The sequence below is a fragment of the Schistosoma haematobium genome, chromosome 2 (genome assembly GCF_000699445.3).
Source record: "Schistosoma haematobium chromosome 2, whole genome shotgun sequence".
Lineage (NCBI taxonomy): Eukaryota > Metazoa > Platyhelminthes > Trematoda > Strigeidida > Schistosomatidae > Schistosoma > Schistosoma haematobium.
The window spans coordinates 21,179,134-21,200,579 of NC_067197.1; the positions used below are offsets into that span (position 1 = coordinate 21,179,134).

At 33.9% G+C, this 21,446-nt stretch overlaps 1 protein-coding gene across 3 annotated transcripts in view; it reads right to left on the reverse strand.

Moving 5' to 3' along the window:
• EFCAB5_1 (EF-hand calcium-binding domain-containing protein 5) overlaps positions 1 to 20,079 on the reverse strand; it is a 54,667-nt gene extending 34,588 nt beyond the window's left edge. Inside the window, exons 1-8 of one of the 3 annotated variants that reach the window (XM_051214601.1) lie at positions 20,053 to 20,079; positions 14,050 to 14,211; positions 10,111 to 10,879; positions 8,281 to 8,418; positions 6,178 to 6,333; positions 4,903 to 5,002; positions 3,759 to 4,007; positions 457 to 635 (exon numbers count right to left, since the gene is read on the reverse strand). In XM_051214601.1, coding sequence (XP_051067787.1) covers positions 457 to 635; positions 3,759 to 4,007; positions 4,903 to 5,002; positions 6,178 to 6,333; positions 8,281 to 8,418; positions 10,111 to 10,725 — 1,437 coding nt within the window. In that variant the 5' untranslated portion in view covers positions 10,726 to 10,879; positions 14,050 to 14,211; positions 20,053 to 20,079. Of the gene's footprint in view, positions 1 to 456; positions 4,008 to 4,902; positions 5,003 to 6,177; positions 6,334 to 8,280; positions 8,419 to 10,110 lie in introns of all 3 variants that reach the window. The other 2 variants (XM_051214602.1, XM_051214600.1) reach the window with 2 other exon arrangements.
• Between the last annotated feature and the right edge of the window lie 1,367 nt (positions 20,080 to 21,446).

A 21,446-nucleotide genomic window follows, 5' to 3' on the forward strand; every position in this document is an offset into this window, starting at 1 on the left:
TATTTCGAAATCCAGAACACTAATAACAGCTTCCGCTATGCGAATCCTTTATTTCAGACATACTTGGTTTATATATCAATCAAACAGACTGCAACGCACCATAAAATAGGAAATAATATTTATACAAGATCAGGCCAAAAAGTGGTCGTGAACGTAGGAGACTGTAATCACTAAACTGAACATAACTTAAGAATAGTAAATCGTACAATAGTAATAATCTCTAGTTCAAAATGGAACTTATAATAAGAGAAATATAGATATTCATAGTCTAGCTACTGAACAGTTATACCATAAGAATATATAGATAATATTAGTCCATTAATAGGTCTCAGAAGTTACTCGTAATTTAATCTTCACTAGGATATAACCGGCATCGTATTTCGAATATACCATTTGTTTTTACTTGAATTTACATGTTTGTGCATAAATTAACTAATAATATACAAAAATATCTACCTGAAGTTTTCTTTCCTCACGTTCTTCAGCTGAAGCTTCATATCTTTTCAAATATGTTAAAAAATTATTAAAAATTTTCAAAGGAGCAGTTTCTGGTATTATGAACTCCATAACACTGATAAACTGATTTTGTGTTATGCCAGATGTATCGGCCAGTTGACAAGTCTTTATCAATTGATCTAATAAGCATTATGTAAGAAAATTAATCTAGATATCGTTTTAAATTATGTAATTTGATCAAGTATCATAGTGAAACAATACTAGTGTTGGGGATGATAGATCCCCAAACTCATATTTTTAAATTTTATCTTATCGATCAACTTATCGATTAAATGTTTGAATGGCAGTCAGTTGATGAACCTATCGATTAGATGTGCAAATAGGTCAATTGATGAACTATCGATTAAATGTTAAATAGCGGTCAATTAATGAACTCATTGATTAATGTTTAAAAATTTTCCATGACAATATCGATCGTAAATATTTGTATAAATACGCTTGATTGTGTGCTTGACTGGACTTGTTATCTGCTGTTTGTCTGTAGAATACACTTTCTACACCTTGCCCAGACTTCTTGATCAAGTTAGCAGAGTTGGGGACAACGAACCAGAACAGCTATCGAGTCGCTGAATCATTGATCCTTCGTTCGTTCGAGTAAGACGCATCAGTAATAGCATTCAAGCAATAACGAAACATGACAACTAGAAAAGTAAATGATTTTTCTAGTGAACTATCACACTATAAAGCCCTATGTAAATATTAAATAAGATGCAATGACTAATCATTGCTAATTGATTTATCTTAATTTAAACTTGTTAAATATATAAAAGAGCACGTTCTTTATTTGTTATCACCATCTTAAATATTTTAAACATCTATTGACTTCGGATACTACTTATAACATGCTGACAAGAGGAGTCTATGTCAATGTTTGTGGTCACTTTGTTCCACATTACAAGGTTTTGTATAGTTATCTTAAAATTATATCTATCTGAGATTATCACTTTCTTTCAAATGAAGTTGCTAGCCTTTTAGCCTTTAAGGATTTCAATAAACAATAGTGCATCATGACTCTTAAAAGTCAAACAGTATTTAGCTAAGCCAAGATAAAGGAACATCTTATTCCGTTTGATCTAGTGATAAGGCGAAGTAACGAAATTATTTAACTTACTTAGAAACTGAGGTTATTGGTTTGGATTGTAATCTAATCAGGATACATTTGTGAAAATGTGTTGGAAGACTAGAGATTAGATCTGACATAATCTTAGTTAAAAATATTGCAATCAGTTATCAGTGAAAACTGATATCAAATGATTTAGTAAGACATTAGAAACTAGTTAATCATGTGACCTTGCCCAGATAACATAAGACATTAACATACACTTCAGCACTATATCTCTGTCACTTAGGTATGAAACGATTAAGGTAAGTTATTGTACATTATTTATGCATAAACTTCTCAAATTATGAAAATATTCACAAAATTTCTGTTTATCAGGTGATTAAACCTATGAACTTTAAAACAACTCATCTTTAACCCTCGTGTCTTGGTCCCGTAACAACATATCATGGAAATTTGAGATATCCATACTGTAAACAGTCTGAAATACTGGTGAAATGACGCTGAGCTATAACAACCAGACTAGGAAAGAAGCAGTTAAATGCGTAAATATGTTCGAAAAAATTTAGCGAAATAAATTACAGTGGTGTGAAACTCAATAAATATAATACTATCCAGCATAATTATATTCAACAACTCGCCGAAATAAACTCCAGGATTTCTAAAGAACTAATAACTTCATAATGAAATTGGAAATTTTTTATTAAAGAAGCTTAAAGTTTTTCGATTAAACTCACTTCAAGGATTATTGATATTTACATTTGTTAGTAAGGAGATAAACGCTTGCTTAAACAATACAATAAGGACATTATTAGAGGCAAGGTCATAGCAATTCTACCGTTTTAAAACATAGTTCACTAAGAAAAAATGCTTCTTTAACCAGAAAGACAGTATTATCAGTATCATGTTATTATACAATAAGTCTTGAGATTTAGTTAACAAACGACCACGAACAACGGATAACATAGGTTCTAAGACAAAGTAACCAATGGAGTGGGAGCAAGGCTCAATGAAGACGATGTGGTTATCAAGTTAAGACAAGAATTCTGGAGAGAAAACGGGAGAATCTAAACTATAAAACTTGGTATTACATTATTTCTGGGTAGTCTCATAAAGAGCCTACAATAGAATATGTCACTGCAACTACAACCGAGCTCTAAAACTGTATGAAATTCCCATCTCACTCCATCCATTTTATTATTTAATAACTTCATTCTCCTTCCTCATTCCTTCACCTTCTACCACTTTTAGAAAACCATGGCTTCTACTCTAAGAAAATATTACTTACAAATAGAGCGAGTGATACTAACTATAGCATAAAAGGAAACTGTAGTTCTGATGTATAAGCAGTTATTCAGTAGTGCTTTCACCGCCAGAAGCTGACATAAAACCAGCTTTTCACCTTTTGTATAATAATTTTCTGAATCCGGTTAGATAACTCAGTAACTAATAGACACAAAATATATAATTGGTGCTAATTCACAGAACACTCTTGAATTTCTAGTTATTTAAACCATTAGAAATTATGCATTAGATTGTCATTTCACATAAATTAACGAATACAAAGCCTAAAGCCTTGGCTTCCTGTTGATCACTTTCAGCCATTTAACCTCATCACAAGTTATGAAAAGAATTGCCTAATTATATCTTAATTTAAGAATAAACAGATTATATATTTTCCACTGATAGTGTAATACTTTAAAACTAAGACACGAGGAGAGAATGAGAAAGTGAAGAAAATCAAGTCTAGTTCGTGATATATAATTTAAGCAGAAAGCATTAGTGACATGTAAAATCATAAAATCTTAATCCAAATGAGAATGTGACTAAGTTACGGAAAAATGAATATACATACAATTGTTCTCACAAGTTATATTGCACTAAGTTTGAGGATTTTAACTAATTTAAAGGAATGATGTTACGAGGAATGGAACAGTATAGTTTTGAAATAAACTCTATTACTTCAACATTAGATAGATAATGTAAACATTATCTTCTAGATTAGTTTTGTTTTAAAGTATTAAATGAGTATGTCATAAACGTTAAGAAGCTAGGCAAGACTGTATGTACAACGATAAACTTAAAACAGAAATAGAAATATATCTCAGCTTTTCTGAGTTCATGCAAAGCCATTTGAACACTTCTGTGTACTTAAAGTAGACTACAAAGATACTCTAATTACCTTTAATATTAGACTGAGTGGGAATGATAGTAATTTCGTCCAGCTGCCGAGTACCTAGTTGTAATGAGCTACTATCATCATGTTGGATGTCATTGTCTGAGTTATTTTCATTGTAGATTAGTAGAGAATGTTGTTTGTCCTTTATGTTGTTATCATCATCAACTCTAGATGAAGATGGACGTTCATTTGTGTCCATAGTTGTAACAGGTTCTGTTACAGATAACTTCAAATAATATTCTTTTGTAGACCCTAAAAGTGAAATTGAAGCAATTTGGACTATTAGTTATATAGTGTTAATGGCACTGAAATTATTTTCAAGTCAGTATAATTTACAAATATTTTCTGATTACTTAATACCATAGAAACTAGAGAGATATGACTTTTAACAACCCTCTTGATTTTACTTGACATTTTAATGATGATGTACTATGCCAAATGAAATAGGTTTCCCCTTAAACAAGTCGAAATGCAACATTAGCTCACTGATAGCAATGTTGAATGGATTTCATCATATCAAATACTGGCAATGATTTTAAAAACAAATTCGAACCATTGGATTTTAACTTAGTATTCTCGAAGTATTTTCCTCATCCTAAAACCTTTTTGCTGTAAATTCGATCTCACATGGAGTTGTAGATTTGTATTAGTGAGTAGTTACTTGGTTGAACGAAACAACTATTTACTCTCTTGATTCTCAATAGGTTTGCAGATAACATAAATCCATAATAAATACTGAATTCAAACTAAAACATTTCTGCAAAACTTCTATAATAATAATTTATAAAGCTTTTGTAATAGTGAGTGAAATATAAATAGAAATAATTGATTGTTTCAGTAGACACTTAACAAAAAAGTACAATTATTCATCTGTCGATTAGTATCGTCGTCTACTTCACACTTTATATTTGCAATTTAGTAATCAAAGAAGGTCATTTTACAATCCAGTTTTTATTTCTCTCGAATCCAATTCTAACAGCTTCCCGGTTCACATAGATTAGCATATTTTCAGATCACTAAAACTAACATATCCTATTAAATGAATTCAAATAAGTTTGCTGGATATCTTTTTCGCACAAACCGATTAATTCAAATGATAACTTACTCTATAACAATAAACATCAACAAGTATGTAATTACAGCTTACAATCTCTTGGATCATGGATCTTGTCTTTGATAATTTGTTGACATGTATCAAAGTAATCTTCACACCGTTGAAAAACTTGTGCACGAGATAATTCATCCAACTTAATATGAATAATAAAACGACAAAACGGATTCTCAGTATTGTAATTCATTTTAAACAAAGCTTATAAGTGTTGTGTAGTGATGCTATCCCAATAAAACAATAAAAATTTATTTAGTCCCTATGGCTCTTTTTATTTCTTACTCATTAAACTGTTTAATAGGAGGTATGAGAGATTCAGGAGAAAGTTAAGATGATGGCATACATATACAGGAATCGGAAAGAGTCTATTTCTGTGTAAACATATTGATGTTTAAATATGGATGTATTAACGTTAGACTGAAATTTTCTGCTGTTGTCCACAACAGGAATTTTAAGGGCATTTCTCATGAAAACGGATAAATTAATACCAACAGAATAAGCAGTAGGTAGAAAAATGTTTATATCCTTGTTCATTACAAAGTCGTTTGAGACCCATTTAATGAATTGGTGTATGACGTTTCCAACTTATAAGAATGATTTTTATAGATCTGTCATTTTATCTGGCACTAGGAACTTAGTCATCAGAATATATTATACAAATAAATTGACATTAAAGTCTAAGTTGATTTCATTTTTCGCATTCCTCAAAACTAGTTGTTCTGCACTATAAAGCCATTTTGTTTGGCAAATTTAATGTAAAATCTATCAATTTGGTATCTAACTCTCCTTTAATTATAACTGATGTACTCACAATTAACATATTACAAATATTTTAATTCATACTGTAACACATATAAAGAACTCAACAACTAATCTATAGTTATGTTTTTTTTTAATATTCCATTACCCTTTCAGTGTATTTTGATACTTTCCTAATAACGTAATGCAGATTTCTCACTAATCGTAAGTATTAAAATGTGAAGAACCTAAAGAAACATCAAAATTATGACTAGGTTTTGTAAATAATTTAATCAAACATAATGTATTCATTGTGACATAAAAACATGAAAGAGTTTTTCAGTACTGAATCAAAACTAATCGTAAAATACTGATCGTATTAATTGGTGATAGATAAATAACTTAGGTAGGTTCAGCAGAATGATTACGGCTATTCACAGGAGAAACACTAGTAGATAAACTTAAAACCATTATTATTAACATGGGAAATAATGCATAAAATTGAGAAGAAATGACTTAGAATGAGATTATCAATCGTCAGTTTTTGTGTACATTCATATAAATAGACATTTTTACCTGGTCTAAATCACACGTACGGAAGCAACTTTTCAATAATTCCCGTCGTTCTTCTCTTTTCTCTGCTTTACGAAATTCTACCGTACAAAGTTTTAGATGTTCCGTAAACTGTTCGAAAACATCAGTTGACATCAATCTAGTATATATCATGAGACACTAGAAAGACAGATTATCGAATAAGAATACGTAAGTACGATACCACATAAACAGAGAACTCAGTTTATAATTCAATCTATTCTGTTTTATTAAGCGAGATATTTAAGGCAGTGTTACTATCCAAACTATCAGTTGGACAACTTTAGTCCATAACTTATCAAGCAATGCTCTTACATAAACTAAAAATCCAAGATGGAATATCAAATCAAATGACCTGGTAAAATGTGAATTAATGTGTATTCATGATAATCACAAGATACTTAAGTCTAACACAAAGATATTAGAGTCAAATGAAGTTCTAGTTATCAGTTCTGTCTCTTTACTAAGCTAAAACACCACACAAATACTCAATAAATCAACTGAGTTATCAGTACCATTACGTCTAACTTTTAGTGTTATTCCCTATGGATTTTATTTGTATCCACCTAATTCACTCCAGTTTGAATGAATACATTTTTTAAGCGTAATAGAGCTGCTATTTAGAGTGAATAGATTATTAGCTTTAGCAAATGTTTGTTAAGGTAAGTAATAGACAATAATCTATATCACATTACCTCCAACAGATAATTATATGTACTTAGTAATAAGCTTCCATTTCTATTTGGCCTAGTACCCCTCTTGTGGCATAGGTTGCCCTTTTGGATTCTCCAACCAATTATATACTGAGCTCCCCTTTACACTATTTATTATTTTCATTCATGCTTCCAGTCCCTGGAACCATTTACTTTTTGGTCTCCTCCCTTTACTTTTGAATTCAGCATTCCGAGTTATGACTTGACTCGTGAGTAAGTTTTATAGTCCCATAAACTGTGTTCCATCTAACACAAGGGTCATTTCCTAGTGTCTTCTTCATCCGGAAACCGATTTGCTTTCTTCCACAGTAGGTTATCGTTGAGAACTCCTGGTCAATGGATTCGGAGTTTTTAACATAGACATCTGTTTATAAACACTTGTACATTTCTGATGGTGGCTGTGGAATTTCTCCAAGTTTTAGATACGTACAACAAAAGTGTTTTAACGTTAATGTTGAAAATTGTAGTTTCGGTCAATAACCCCATATATCATGTTTCCGAACAATGTTAAGATTTCACAACTTTTCTCAGTTCTAATTGTAATTAAATAACACATCTCTGATGGTTCAAATAAATCAGTCTCTGCTTTCTATCTTGATTCTTTTTGCCAGTGAAACGAACAACATATTTTTTCAAATTCCTACACTAATTCACTAACCATCGTCATGGTTGTATGGTAGAAGTATCAACAGTCCATAAGGTGGAAAACAAAAAAGTGATTTATTTGGTTATACAGTTATATTGTTGTTTCATGACATTTTTACATGGCATAACTTGTTAACATTCAATCGATCGACTTCACTGATAACTATCAAAGTTTGAATCCCAACCTACTTGTTAGTCATAGCCAAAAAAAATACACATCTAATTATTTTAATTTGTTAATGGTATTTAAATAGCATTTCACTGTGAAGGAGGATATCCGATAAACTTCACAGCTTTATAAAATCGATATACGATTACTACTAAAAATCTAAGGTAACAAGTAGAATTAATTTTTTAGAAATATATGATATATCAAAGGACACAAATGTAAATAGTTAACCGTTAGTTTTGCCTTATCAAAAGTCCCCACATTGTACCTCCATTCATGATGTAAAAACCATTTGAAACGGTTCGTAAGGATTCGTTTCTATTTCTTTTCTATATGATCAATACTGCAGAGTCCAATTTTTGAGATTAAAATTTAATATTATTGTACGAAAATTCATTTATGAACAAACTGAGTGAAAATGAAAAACAACTTTAGTTGTATGGTCTAGAAAACAACCAATCATATCTTGTTAAACAATACAAGAACAGCAGCCGCATGATTTTATTAAACTTTATCCTATATTTACTTCACTTAAAGTGTGGAATTTCCGAATTCACTCACCTTAACAAATTGTTCTTTGTCATAAAATGTCTGGTAGTCTTTATTTAGTTGAGTTTTAAAAGTTTGCACTAAGCATTGTTTCATTTCTTCCGGTAGTATACTAGTTAGTTCCATGAATGTAAGTACCACATCTTCTATCTAAAATAAATAAGATAATTAATCAAACTCGAATAGAATACAAAGATAAACTAGTAGTTATTGTTATTAGCAAAACGTAATTTGATGCGTTTATTTATCCATATGACTAATTATGTTAACGATTACTCTATTAAACAAACAGTCACTTATAGACTTTACTTACTTACTTATGCCTGTTACCCCTCATGGAAGAGAACAGACCGCCCACTGGAAGTTAGCTGATAATTCATATCTATGGTTATACAATTGTTATTACAACTGGTTACCGTCACAAAGGCTGTAATGTATACGATACCTGGGGTGTATTCAACGTATTTTTCATTACAACTAACGTCATATGAGTAAACGCTGAAATCCTTAGATACCTGAACAAATGAGTTGTCTCACTACCCATCATCGTACACAATGTTGAAACCAGTGTAGTTATCAATCTCGCTTATAATTTGTTGACGATTTAATTAAAGACTAATGCTCACTACCTAACAGATATTTTGGAAGCAAAAAATTGAATTACCATACACAAAACGAGAAAATAACTTTGTTTATCCTGTAAGTATAAATTAGTTATATAATATGAATTAAAACAAAGCTATGTCATTTAAATAACATTTATACTCAGTTCATTTCCTCTTTTATCAGCTCTTTCTTCCTTTTCCCCACGGAATAACAAATTTGAATGAAATACGCTATTATTTAACACTGATTACAAATCTATACTAATAAGTAGCTTTTCGACCATTCTTACTACGCATTATTTCGTTATTTTAAGAGTTCAGCAATACGGCACACCTATTTTTCTTATGTTTCAAGTGACTTTTAACGATACATGTTTTACACATTGGATTTCACGGTTTCTTGGAAATATTGGCTGAGTTTTCGCCATTTAATCTAAAATGAGTAACTTTTTCAGGATTTAAATATGCTACAGTGGTTGTTACTTAAACATTTTTGCATGTTGAAGATACTTGCGATGGCGAAATACTGATTAAAACTTGATCAGAAACGATCTACTAATTTAGAGGAATAATATAAACCAAATTAGAGACTAAAAGATTTGGATTGGAGACAAGACTATGTTGCTCTTGTTATCGTCTACAAAACAGATATGGCTGTACAAGACTTACTTACTCTTAACTATTGTTAGTACTGTCAGAGTGGCAAAAAGTTGGTCGCTTCTTGGTAAATGCTAACAAAAACTAAGTGTCAGCTGCATTACTATAAATGCAAATCACCTTGGAACCCGATGACTAAAGAAAAAAATTTTATCAGTAAAATTCTGAACTAAGAATTTCAGTCTGAGAAACGGCCATATTTTTGTTTCAATTATCTTCAGTTTGGCGAAAGAGTTGAGGTGAAACCAATATTTGAATGGTTTCATAATAGTCAACTTCACCACTCTAGCCAAATAACTAATATATCAAGATAGAAAAAGGGATGAAAAGACGATTCAGTGTTTAAACCACTTGAATATGGTTAATCAATCCAGTAATAGCTCATTTTTTGATGGCTAAAGCCGATCAGTAGTATATAGCTCAGAATGCTTCAGACTTACTTTCTGACCTAGTACTTACACAAATTAATCAACTAAAAGTTTTTAAGTTTGTTGCAGATAAGTATAAGATATTCAACTAAGAATGGCCCAACTATGTTATCATATCGGAACGGAAGTTCAAAAATAGAGAGACATCTCACCATATTTGCATTTGTTGAATTTTCTTTAGGTGGTATCAAACTGTCACAGATCGAGGAAATTATAGCGATTTGTCCGTCATACTCTTTCTTGACTTTCAATTCTTTTTGTTTCTCCTCTGTTCGTCTGGCATCAGCACTTAGCTTTACTTTAGCCAGCTGGTTTCCTGACTGTATAAACATTTCTTGTTGCAACATGGTCAGTGTATATCTTAACCCTCTGACATAAGGTAAAGATTCGCTAAAATGATTATGCTTATGGTTATTACGCATTAAGTATTCAGCTAATCGGTTAACAGGATTGAAGTTTCTGTCTAATCCTGCTCGATAACTTGTTTCATCCAGCAGGTCGCGTGTGATCAGATTTCTTCGAGTTGCTTCTTTTAAGATAAATTCCAAACCCAAAACAACTTGAGGCAAAATGTTATCAATTAGATAAGCTCTTGCTTCGATAGTATGTGGTTCTGATATCAGCCATTCCATAGATAATACATCGATTGGTGTCTGTCTAAGTAGATGGAACATTTTGTGTTTTTCCTCTTCACTTGTCTTCAAATCATTTTGGAAGAGCATGTAAAAACTCCCTTTTAAAAATTCATCATCATCATATTTCGTCATTTCATATGTGTAGTTATCAGTACACTATGTTGCTTAACTAACTGTATGTGTAAATAATGAATCTAAAAACTTTTGAGAAAGATGATAACTGGATTCCGATGTTTGGTCAGCCAGAATTTTGATTGGAAAATGAAAGTGGACCTTTAAAATGTATCTCAAAAAAGAAATATTTGTTAAAATTATTTTTAAATAAAGTGCTGACATAATACATGACTAATAATATGCCATTCAAACATTTTTACATTTTACGTTCTGAAAGGAATGGCTTTGTCTGACAAAAACAAAACAAAAATAAAATCCCAGTAACTGTATGAGCGATATAAATTCACAATTATAACCTTCTTTAAAGATATTTTCTCAGTAAATTTTCGGAGTCTTTTTAAGTTGATGCAATTATTACGATAAATTTAACAGCTTTTATTTGCAACTTACCTGCATATAACTAGTAAATAGCGTTTAAAATTAAGAATTTCATTGTGAATTGAATAAATCAAATAATTAAACAAAAAACTAGCCATCTTGAGGTGAATAACCAATACATCTACTGCAAAATCAAAGGTTTTATGTTGCATTCAAATCTACCACGACCGTACAAAACAATTCCGTACTACGTACATCAAAATTTGAGTTTTTTTTTGTCTTGTCGAAGCTCCAGACTTATTGGGATTATTAATGTTTTGTTATCTTATTTCAAGTTCACAAATCGTTATTATGATACATATTTTTGTTTGTATTTTATTATTTCATTCAAACACATAAACATAGGCACAAGGAGGCAACGGATAGATATGCGCCACATAAATCATTCGACTTGTGTGAGGGCCAGGATACTACCCCGGTGACCAAACAGAAGTAGGTGGCTTTCTTAGGGAGTCACATCCACAGCCTTTGGTCCAAAGGTAAAATCCACCTGGCAGTGGAGCAACGTCAGGAGATGCAGTCCCTTGGCTGGCTCATACGCCATTTGTTTCTTCAGGATCCTGGAGCCCATGTGCACCATCAGTTTGGAATCACGGTTTTCCAACTCCCCTAGATGGACTCTCCGTGTCCACTAACCCGGTTGAAGCACTAGAACTTCGCTTTTCGTCCTCCCAATTTCGTAAACTACAGCTTTACCGCGAGAGGGCAGTGAGTAGGACTTCCCTGGCAGTGGTTGGATGTACATGGACACGTGAGAGCGTTTAGAGAGAGAGAGAGCCGACACTCCTTACTCTCGACCGTACCAGGGCAGTAAAACTACCTATTTTCTTCGCTCAAATATGAGTTGTTTCTAAGTTTACATTATTTTAGGAACAAATTCTATACTGTTATTCCACTTTGCTAGTTCCTTAATATCAAATTAAACGAACTGAGAACTTGTTTTAAGATTTATATCGTGGTCACCAAAGTATCCATCAAAGGACTGGTTTGATTTTACAGATGTGTATCATATTTTTAGAGCTAAGACTTTGTGCGATAAATAAAAGAAATTGTAATATCTTTAAATGCCGGAAAGGATAATCAGTAAACGGCAGCCTAATAATGACTTCTCATTGTTTTGTGTTACAATGGAGTGAGGAATTTTTAAGTGAAGAACGTTTGAGTTTCTGGAGACATACATTGCATTGTGACGGTGTAAAACTGACTTATGATAGTTCATAAAGATCCCAGCCTAAATTTTGATTCATTTAAGCTATTAATTATGAACTTACGGTATAAACTGAACTAGTACCTGGAGTTTACAGATATGCTAAGTCATAAAGAAGGAACCATATGGTTGGTTTAGAACTGACAAGACATATTTAAAATAAGAAATTAAAACTAATATCTAAATGAATATTTGCCTTCACTTTACATGTTACTTTTTGATAACAACTGTGTTAATGAATACTCTTATTTATATAACCTCATCAAAAAATACCAAAGCTTCTTTCTTTTGTGCTGAACACACTATCAATGAATCAGCTGAGCATATACAATACGGCTTTACCTGTTGTTTTAAAAGAGTGTGAATCTAAACCGTTTAAAGAAAAATGCTGGAACTCCGGAAGGTTAAACCTCTAAATATTTCTGAAATATTTTAGAATCCCGACTGAATTTACGTTTACTACGATCTCTTAATCTCTTCATAGGTTGTATGAAACTTATATCCACGTTTCCAAACTGTTCATGACCGAGTTACCAAATAAGCGGGACCAAACATGTTTCGAGACGTTACTGAGATAAATGCACTTTAGATCCGCGATTAAATACCGGTTTCTGTTTGTGTATTAGTTTCTGATAAACATTTATACTGAAATAATTATTCAGTGTCCATATTATTTTCAGCTGGCTTCGCAAGGGTTAACAGACAAAACTGTAAGTTTTTTATTCAGAATACAATATTGTTATGCTGTTGGTACGCCATCAACCTTTTACATGACATTCGGAACCCGTAGGTTGGATGATTGCCACAACAGTTGTTTATTTACCAAAGACTTACTTCTTTTCTTTTTGTAGAACATTGTGAATGGAAAATTTAACGTCTACCTAACGTATTCCTCAGAAAAACACGATCAGTTATAAGGAATTGAAACGCGTTATCTATTACTGGATGATTTGTACTTTATTCAACTTTAATGAACTTTAAAATGTGTGACGAATCATCCTTTTAATTACGGTGATAGATTGGTTCTCGTTACCAATTTTAGTTTAGATGCGTTGGCAATGCGTTTACTGTGAGAGATTGACATGAAAAGATGGAATGCATGAGCAAAAGCTTTTGTGCATTGATTATTAGATCTCCAGGCTTTTCCGTGATATCCACCGAAAATTGTGTAGAAGTATTGCGTTACAACGTTACATCTTGAGAATTTCCCCAAAATTGCCGGAGATTTTGGGGTCTTATCATAAAATGCATAAGCATTTCCCAAAAGTGTAATAAGATTCTGGGTGGATATCAGAGAAATCCACAAAGTTTCGGAGAAACATTGTGGAGAAATGCGAAATTTCGGAAAATTCCCCAGAATTACGAGACATTTTAAGGTTTCATCAATAAACATAGACGGTTTCCACTTAAATGTAATCAGGTTCTGGGGAAACTTTGGGGAAATGGCACCAAAACCCCAACAATTTCTATGGCGGCTTCCCCAAAATTGGGAGATATGTGGTGGTCCCCAAACAAAAGGAGCTTACACAAAATATATTGATACACTAGGTTAACACTGATATACCAAGACAAATTTATGATTAAGAAACCTAGATGTCTGTCCGTTAGTAAAAACAAAGGTAATAAAATACCGTTAGCAATACAAAAGGTATATTAAACAAAACAGACGCTAACAGTTACTATAGAATGAATGTTACTTGTTAACTGCCTCGTGAGGACAACGACCACAAACTGAGTTCACTTGATTGACAGGTGTTCCTCTGCAAGTGACTACACCAAAGACGTAATGAGGAAGACGGAGTCCAATAGTATTATACAATAGTAATCCGTGCCAAAAGTCCAACGTTGAGTCGGAAGGCCTATAATGATGTTATAATACTATTATAGTCTTCAATCAAAACGGTGGCCAATAAAACAGAAGAACAAACGGCGTAGGTATTGTTCTATATTTTAAACAACCCGGTAGTAGAAGTGTATATCCTTCATCGAAACAATTATCATCGTCTTTTTAACAAGTGATACAGCAAAACAGCAGATATTGGATAAAAATGTGGTTACAAATAAAGTGTGACAAATTAGAGAAAAAATGTGGTTTTTATTTTTGTTGTTACAAAAAATCACTGAATATATGTCACCATATAACTCCCCCTCCTAGGGCATGCGTCGGTGGGAGTATGCCCGACGTAAAACTTTAAATGCTTTGAAGGTAGGAGAAAATTACACAACGAAAAGGGTAAACAAATATTATTTTTTTTAAAAAAAATCATACGTGTATACATATTCAAGAACAAAATGTTTCTCTTGTAGTAAAGAGACTTTAATGTATATAAAAAGTTTAACAAGAATAACGAAGTGTATAATAATAATAATAATAATATCATTAGTAATAACAGTAATTAAATTGAGAGTTCACCGAAGTGCAAATAAATGTATAAATTGTGTAAACAATTAGTGATAAACTGAACGAGTCCAACGGAATTGGATATATTTGCACAATTAATATTAAACATCATATGAAACGCATACACATGTAGAGAAAAACATAATGAATTTATCAATATTAGTAGTACACAAAAAAAAATTTTTTTAAAAAAAAAATGCTTGCAAAAAAAATGTTATTAGTAACTCTGCTAATATAGATATTTAATCACATTACAGGTAATGACAGAATAAAGGTTAAGTAATTAATTCAACATAACGTTTAGGAAAATGTACATGTCTTCCTGAACGAGTTGTTTTCGTAGAAGGTAAAGTGTCGGAACTAGGATTTAAATTTGTGGGAACTGTAACCTTAGAACTGTCTGTTTTACGAAATATTGATTTCGTCGGGGTTGGTGAAGAATTATTTGGAAACACTGGGAGCTGCGTTGTGTGATCTCTGCTGTCTTTAGACGGCTTTCGGTTGTCATGTGTTTCAGATTCTATAAAAGCAGGTTTTATCCGGTCGATTGAAACTGTTTCTTTTTTTCCGTTCTTATTGATTGTGAAATATTTTGTTTGCCTCTCAACTACTTCATATGGTCCTTCATAAGGATGTTGTAGAGGGCGTCTTACTGAGTCAACACGAACAAATACAAATTTACACGTATTTAGATGCTTGCTAACTTGCTCTTTTAAGACAACTGGCCGAGGTGCAACAGGCTTAATGTTATTCATATGGCTCATTAGTCTTTCGCAAAAAGAAGTGGGATCCGTACATACGGGTTTGCCATTATGCGTCACTAGTTGCCCGGGTAAGGTTAAATTAGCTCCATAGACGAGCTGTGCCGGAGTACATTGTAGGTCTTCTTTAATTGTGGAACGTATGCTTAGTAAAATAAAAGGTAGAGATTCACTCCATCTAGAAACATCAGGTTGTACCATCAATGCGCTTTTTAGTTGTCTGTGGAATCGTTCCACTAGTCCATTCGCTGCTGGGTGGTATGCTGTTGTAGTGATGTGATGGATTCCTAAAATGCGGGTAAATTCATTGAAGAGGTGAGATTGGAACTGTGAACCTCTGTCAGAAGTAACTGTAGAAGGTACACCAAAATTAGCGATCCATCTGTCGAGGAATACAGCAGCAACATTTTCCGCGGAGATATCTTTTATTGGGCATGCAATTGGCCATCTGGTGAAACGGTCCACTGCAGTAAAAATGTAAGTGAATCCGTTAGATGGAGGAAGAGGACCAACTAAATCAACATGAACATGTTGAAAACGATGGTCGGGTAGACTAAATGCTGACGGTGTTGTAATCGTATGTCTATGTATTTTACTGCGCTGACACTGTACACAAGTCCTGGTCCATTTTTTTATATTTGCATTCATCTTTGGCCAAACAAATCTTTCAGTAATCAGTTTCACAGTAGCACGAATCCCTGGATGGGATAGTGAGTGAAGACAATCAAAAACTCTTTTTCTGTACACTATTGGCACAAAAGGTCTGTGCGTTCCAGTAGAAGTATCACAAATGATAGTAGAGTCAGAATGCGGTATAGGAACACTTTTTAAGGACAAGCTCGAACTTTGTTTACAAGCATCAAGGTCAGGATCATCTGTCTGCAAACATGCCATGTCTAATAAATCGATTCCTTTGGTGAAGGAAATTGCATCGACATTGAAACGTGACAAAGTATCCGCAACAACATTTGACTCACCTTTTATAAACTGTATGTTGGTCGAAAATTGGGAAATATAATCCAATTGTCGCATTTCTCTAGGGGAATAACGGTCACTTTTCGCGTTAAAGGCATAGGTTAAAGGTTTGTGATCAGTGAGTATCACAAAGTCTCTGCCTTGCAGTAAATGGTTAAAATGTTTAACAGCTAGATAAATAGCCAATAGTTCTCTACCGAAAGTGCTATATCGAGTTTGGGTTGGTTCTAGCTTCTTTGAAAAGAAAGCAAGTGGTTTGACCTCATTATTAACTCGCTGTTGTAGTACTGCACCTACTGCTGCCTGTGATGCATCTGTACACAGGATTAGTGTTGCTTCCGGGTCAGGGCTTAAGTAGGTCAGCATGGTAGTAGAAGCGATTGCTGTTTTAGCTGCAGAAAAGGCATCTTTCGCTTGGGAGGGTAATGTAAACTTTTTGACTTTACCTTTTAACACCTCCGTCAAAGGTTGTAGGATGGCTGAGCAATGCGGAATAAAGCGACGATAAAAATTTATCATCCCCAAGAAACGTCGAAGTTTATTCCATGAGTCTGGTTCTGGAAAATTCTTGATGGCTTCTATTTTTGTATCCAAAGGTTTAATTCCACGTTTGTCGATCAAGTGACCTAAAAACTCTAAACTCTCAACTCCGAAAATACATTTGGATGGATTAATCACTATGCCATATTTCTGAAATCTTTCGAATAATTGATGTAGGTGATCAGCGTGTTCATGGATCGAACTGCTAGCTATTAAGACATCATCAATATACACGAAAACAAAATCTAGGCCTTTAGTGACCTCATCCATAAATCGTTGAAATGTTTGTGCGGCGTTCTTTAATCCAAAAGGCATTCTTAGGAATTCAAACAAACCAAATGGAGTAATGATGGCTGTTTTTGCTATGTCCTCGGATGCTACTGGAATCTGGTGGTACGCTCGCACAAGATCAATTTTAGAAAAAATTTGCTTGCCATGTAAAGTGAGAGAAAAATCATGTAAATGAGGGATTGGGTAGCGATCCGGTAATGTTAGGTTGTTCAATGATCTATAATCACCACAAGGTCGCCAATCTTGGTCTCGCTTGGGCACCATGTGGAGTGGGGATGCCCAAGGGCTACTTGACGGACGTATTATACCTAGCTGCATCATATGATCAAACTCAGCTTTTGCAACATTCAGTTTGTCCGGTGGTAATCGGCGTGGACGTGCCGAAGTTGGTTGACCTTTTGTGATGATCCGGTGTACTACAGAATGTTGGACAGTGTTTTCACTGTAGTCTGGTTTCGTTATTTTGGGAAATTTAGATAGAATGGTGGCGAATATGTCGTTCTCTGGGGTGTCAATTTTAATACTATGTATGTGGTAGTCCGACTGAATTCCCTGGATCTGAAGGTTCGTGCAGGAATCAATGAGTTTTCTTCTCTTAACGTCAACCAGTAGGTTGTAGAAACTGAGAAAATCTGCACCTAGTATAGGGTGACGGACGTCCGCAATAATAAACACCCAGGTTAAATTACGTCTAATTCCCAAGTCTAATGTTAGAAATTGTTCGCCAAATGTCTTTATTTCGGTTTTGTTAGCTGCCCTTAGGGTATATTTTCCACTCTTAGCAATGGGTTTGTTGCTTAAGGTCAGTGGGATGACACTGACTTCGGCTCCAGTATCTACTAAGAATTTGTACCCTGAAGTTTTATCAAGAACATGGAAAAGACGAGAAGGCGCATGGCCAGAAACATTTGTCGCTACCATGGTTTGGTTGACACGTTTTGGTGAGGAAAATGACTTGAAAAATTTACAAGACGTAACACATTTCCTAGCTTTGTCACCATATTTTTTATGGTACCAACATATGTTGTCGTCGTTTTTATTTCCTTTCGAGTTATTTCGATTCTTACTCCCTCGAGAACTAGAGCGAGGTCTTGTAGATGTGAAGTTGGAGATTAATAATTGTAATGCATCCAGTTTATTTTCAAGAGTGGCGACAGTTCGTTCATGTTGTGCTCGTAGTTCGCCTAGTTCAGCAGTTAACGATGCTATGGTGGGAGTTTGCTTATCGTTCGAAGTTTCTAATATTGCCTGTACGTAAGGTGTAGTACAGGGTGTAACTTCTAAAATTTTATCCGCCATGCTAGCAAGACTTTCTAAATCTGATGGTTGGCTAGAGGCCCAAAGAATTTGCCTAACTACTGTTGGCAAACGTTGTAGCCAAATCTCCTTGAGGAAGGTGTCATCAAATTTATAAGGGCCAGCTAATTGTCTCATGTGTCGTAATAATTGAGACGGTGATTTGTCGCCTAGCTCACATTCGTGTAGTAATTGCTATAATCTCTTTTCATCAGATAATGAGGTACGTTGAATAATTGCCTGCTTCAATTGATCATATGGATTAGGTGCAGGAATATTATCTATCAAATCTGACACCTCAGATGCAACTTCAGTGGGTAGTAATCCAAGCACAAAAGAGTATTTAGATGCCTGTGAGCGTATGTTGCGACGCTGAAATTGTACTTCTACTTGCGCAAACCAAATGCGAGGATTTAATCGGCTGAATGGGGGCACATTTATCAAATTTAGAGCATGTAGCTCTGCTGAAATGTTATCCTGGCCAGTGCCTTCAGTTTCGGATGAGTACATTACGAATATAAGAAAACTTAAATACTACCAAGGGTAAAATAACGCCGTAATGTCTGTAAGTGAACTCAAAAGTAGTTGCGAGAGAAAAAAAATTTTACGGGCTCACCAAATTTGTGGTGGTCCCCAAACAAAAGGAGCTTACACAAAATATATTGATACACTAGGTTAACACTGATATACCAAGACAAATTTATGATTAAGAAACCTAGATGTCTGTCCGTTAGTAAAAACAAAGGTAATAAAATACCGTTAGCAATACAAAAGGTATATTAAACAAAACAGACGCTAACAGTTACTATAGAATGAATGTTACTTGTTAACTGCCTCGTGAGGACAACGACCACAAACTGAGTTCACTTGATTGACAGGTGTTCCTCTGCAAGTGACTACACCAAAGACGTAATGAGGAAGACGGAGTCCAATAGTATTATACAATAGTAATCCGTGCCAAAAGTCCAACGTTGAGTCGGAAGGCCTATAATGATGTTATAATACTATTATAGTCTTCAATCAAAACGGTGGCCAATAAAACAGAAGAACAAACGGCGTAGGTATTGTTCTATATTTTAAACAACCCGGTAGTAGAAGTGTATATCCTTCATCGAAACAATTATCATCGTCTTTTTAACAAGTGATACAGCAAAACAGCAGATATTGGATAAAAATGTGGTTACAAATAAAGTGTGACAAATTAGAGAAAAAATGTGGTTTTTATTTTTGTTGTTACAAAAAATCACTGAATATATGTCACCATAGATATCTCCCAATATTGGGTTCTCCTCTTTATGATTTATAGTAACATTTCAGTTGTCCCAACCTGGTGGAACACATTTTCCGGTGGGAAAGTAAACGATCTAACAGTTATTTCAATTAGCAAGGCCATCATTTTTATGTGAAAATTATTAATATTATGTGTGGAAGCTTACATAGTGCGGTATTATCTGTTGCCATCGTAACCAAAGTTAAACTGCATCAATAAGTCTGTTCAATAAACTTTATCGATAAGTGGCTAAAGTAGAATACTAAAATTTCCTATGGACTACGATGAGACTTATTAAGTACAGATTTTGTTATGCAAGTTCATTCTAACAGAATGGAGTCATGCATAGCTCGTCCACCTCTCACAAATTATGGATTTTCCTCGTCCATGATAAGTCACCTAAAAACCTCATGTTGTGTTTTGGAGGTTGATTATATCTTCTATGCAACAGTTGTACTTTATCAACTACCTGCAATATCACTGTCCCTAAATAATTCATTTATTCAAGCTATCTGAGGAGTTCACAAGATCAATTTCTTCTGTATTTGATTAAAACGACAAATGTTTGCACATTATTCCACACTCGGTTCGAATTACAGAATGTAATGCCTTCAAGTGCACTGATTGGCTTCTCCCTGAATGATATATTGGTTCATTCACGATTAATGGGGGACGAATTGCATAGTCCTGTGAACTGTCATTTAGTAAATTAAATTCTACTACTTTAGTTTGTGGTGACCTACTTTTATGGAGAGAATGCGATTGGTATAATGGAAACAATTATTATTATAGTCAACTGTACCAATGATTGTTTTACTGTACTTGTTTGTTTATGTGTACCAAATACATACCTTCTTCCATTGACTGTGACCTTGCGCGCGCTTGTGTACGCTCAGTAGTTCCACTTGTGAACTTTGGCACGATCTAGGTATTCTTTCGATACCACAAGATTGCCAATAAATAAATCTTATTACAACCATCAACTGCCTTCTGGTTTTGGCCTGCGAAGGGATTCAATCAAATATCTGACACACAATCTTCCTGTAGTGGTGTTCATAGTCAATCGCGACTCGATGCCCACTACAAGCTTATCACTGTCCCTCTCAGATACTACTATTGAGTAGATTTAACAATCTTATACAACTTGTCTAAAATTATAGCCCAACGTACCTGCTGAAAAGTTCCGTGAATGAGCCTCCAGACTGTAATACTTTTTCAACAGCATAAGGTTCCAAATAAATAATCTTGTATTGTCTTGAATGAAGCGACCATACTTTCCTATCTGTAAGTATCTCGATAACTAAATCACAAGTCGAATTTGTCTTCTGTTGAAACCTACGTGGAGCCGATAAGCTGCTTAAGTAACAATAAGCTTTTTTGTGGATTTATGAAATAAAGCTAATAATAATACATGCATACATACCACGCTGAATATTCTGGACCAGTTCTCCTTAATAGTATATACCTCTTAGACTACTAGACAAGAAGTTCCAATACAATCACGCTCTGAAACACCTTTGTACACTGACTGCCATACCATCCATTCTAACATTAGACTAA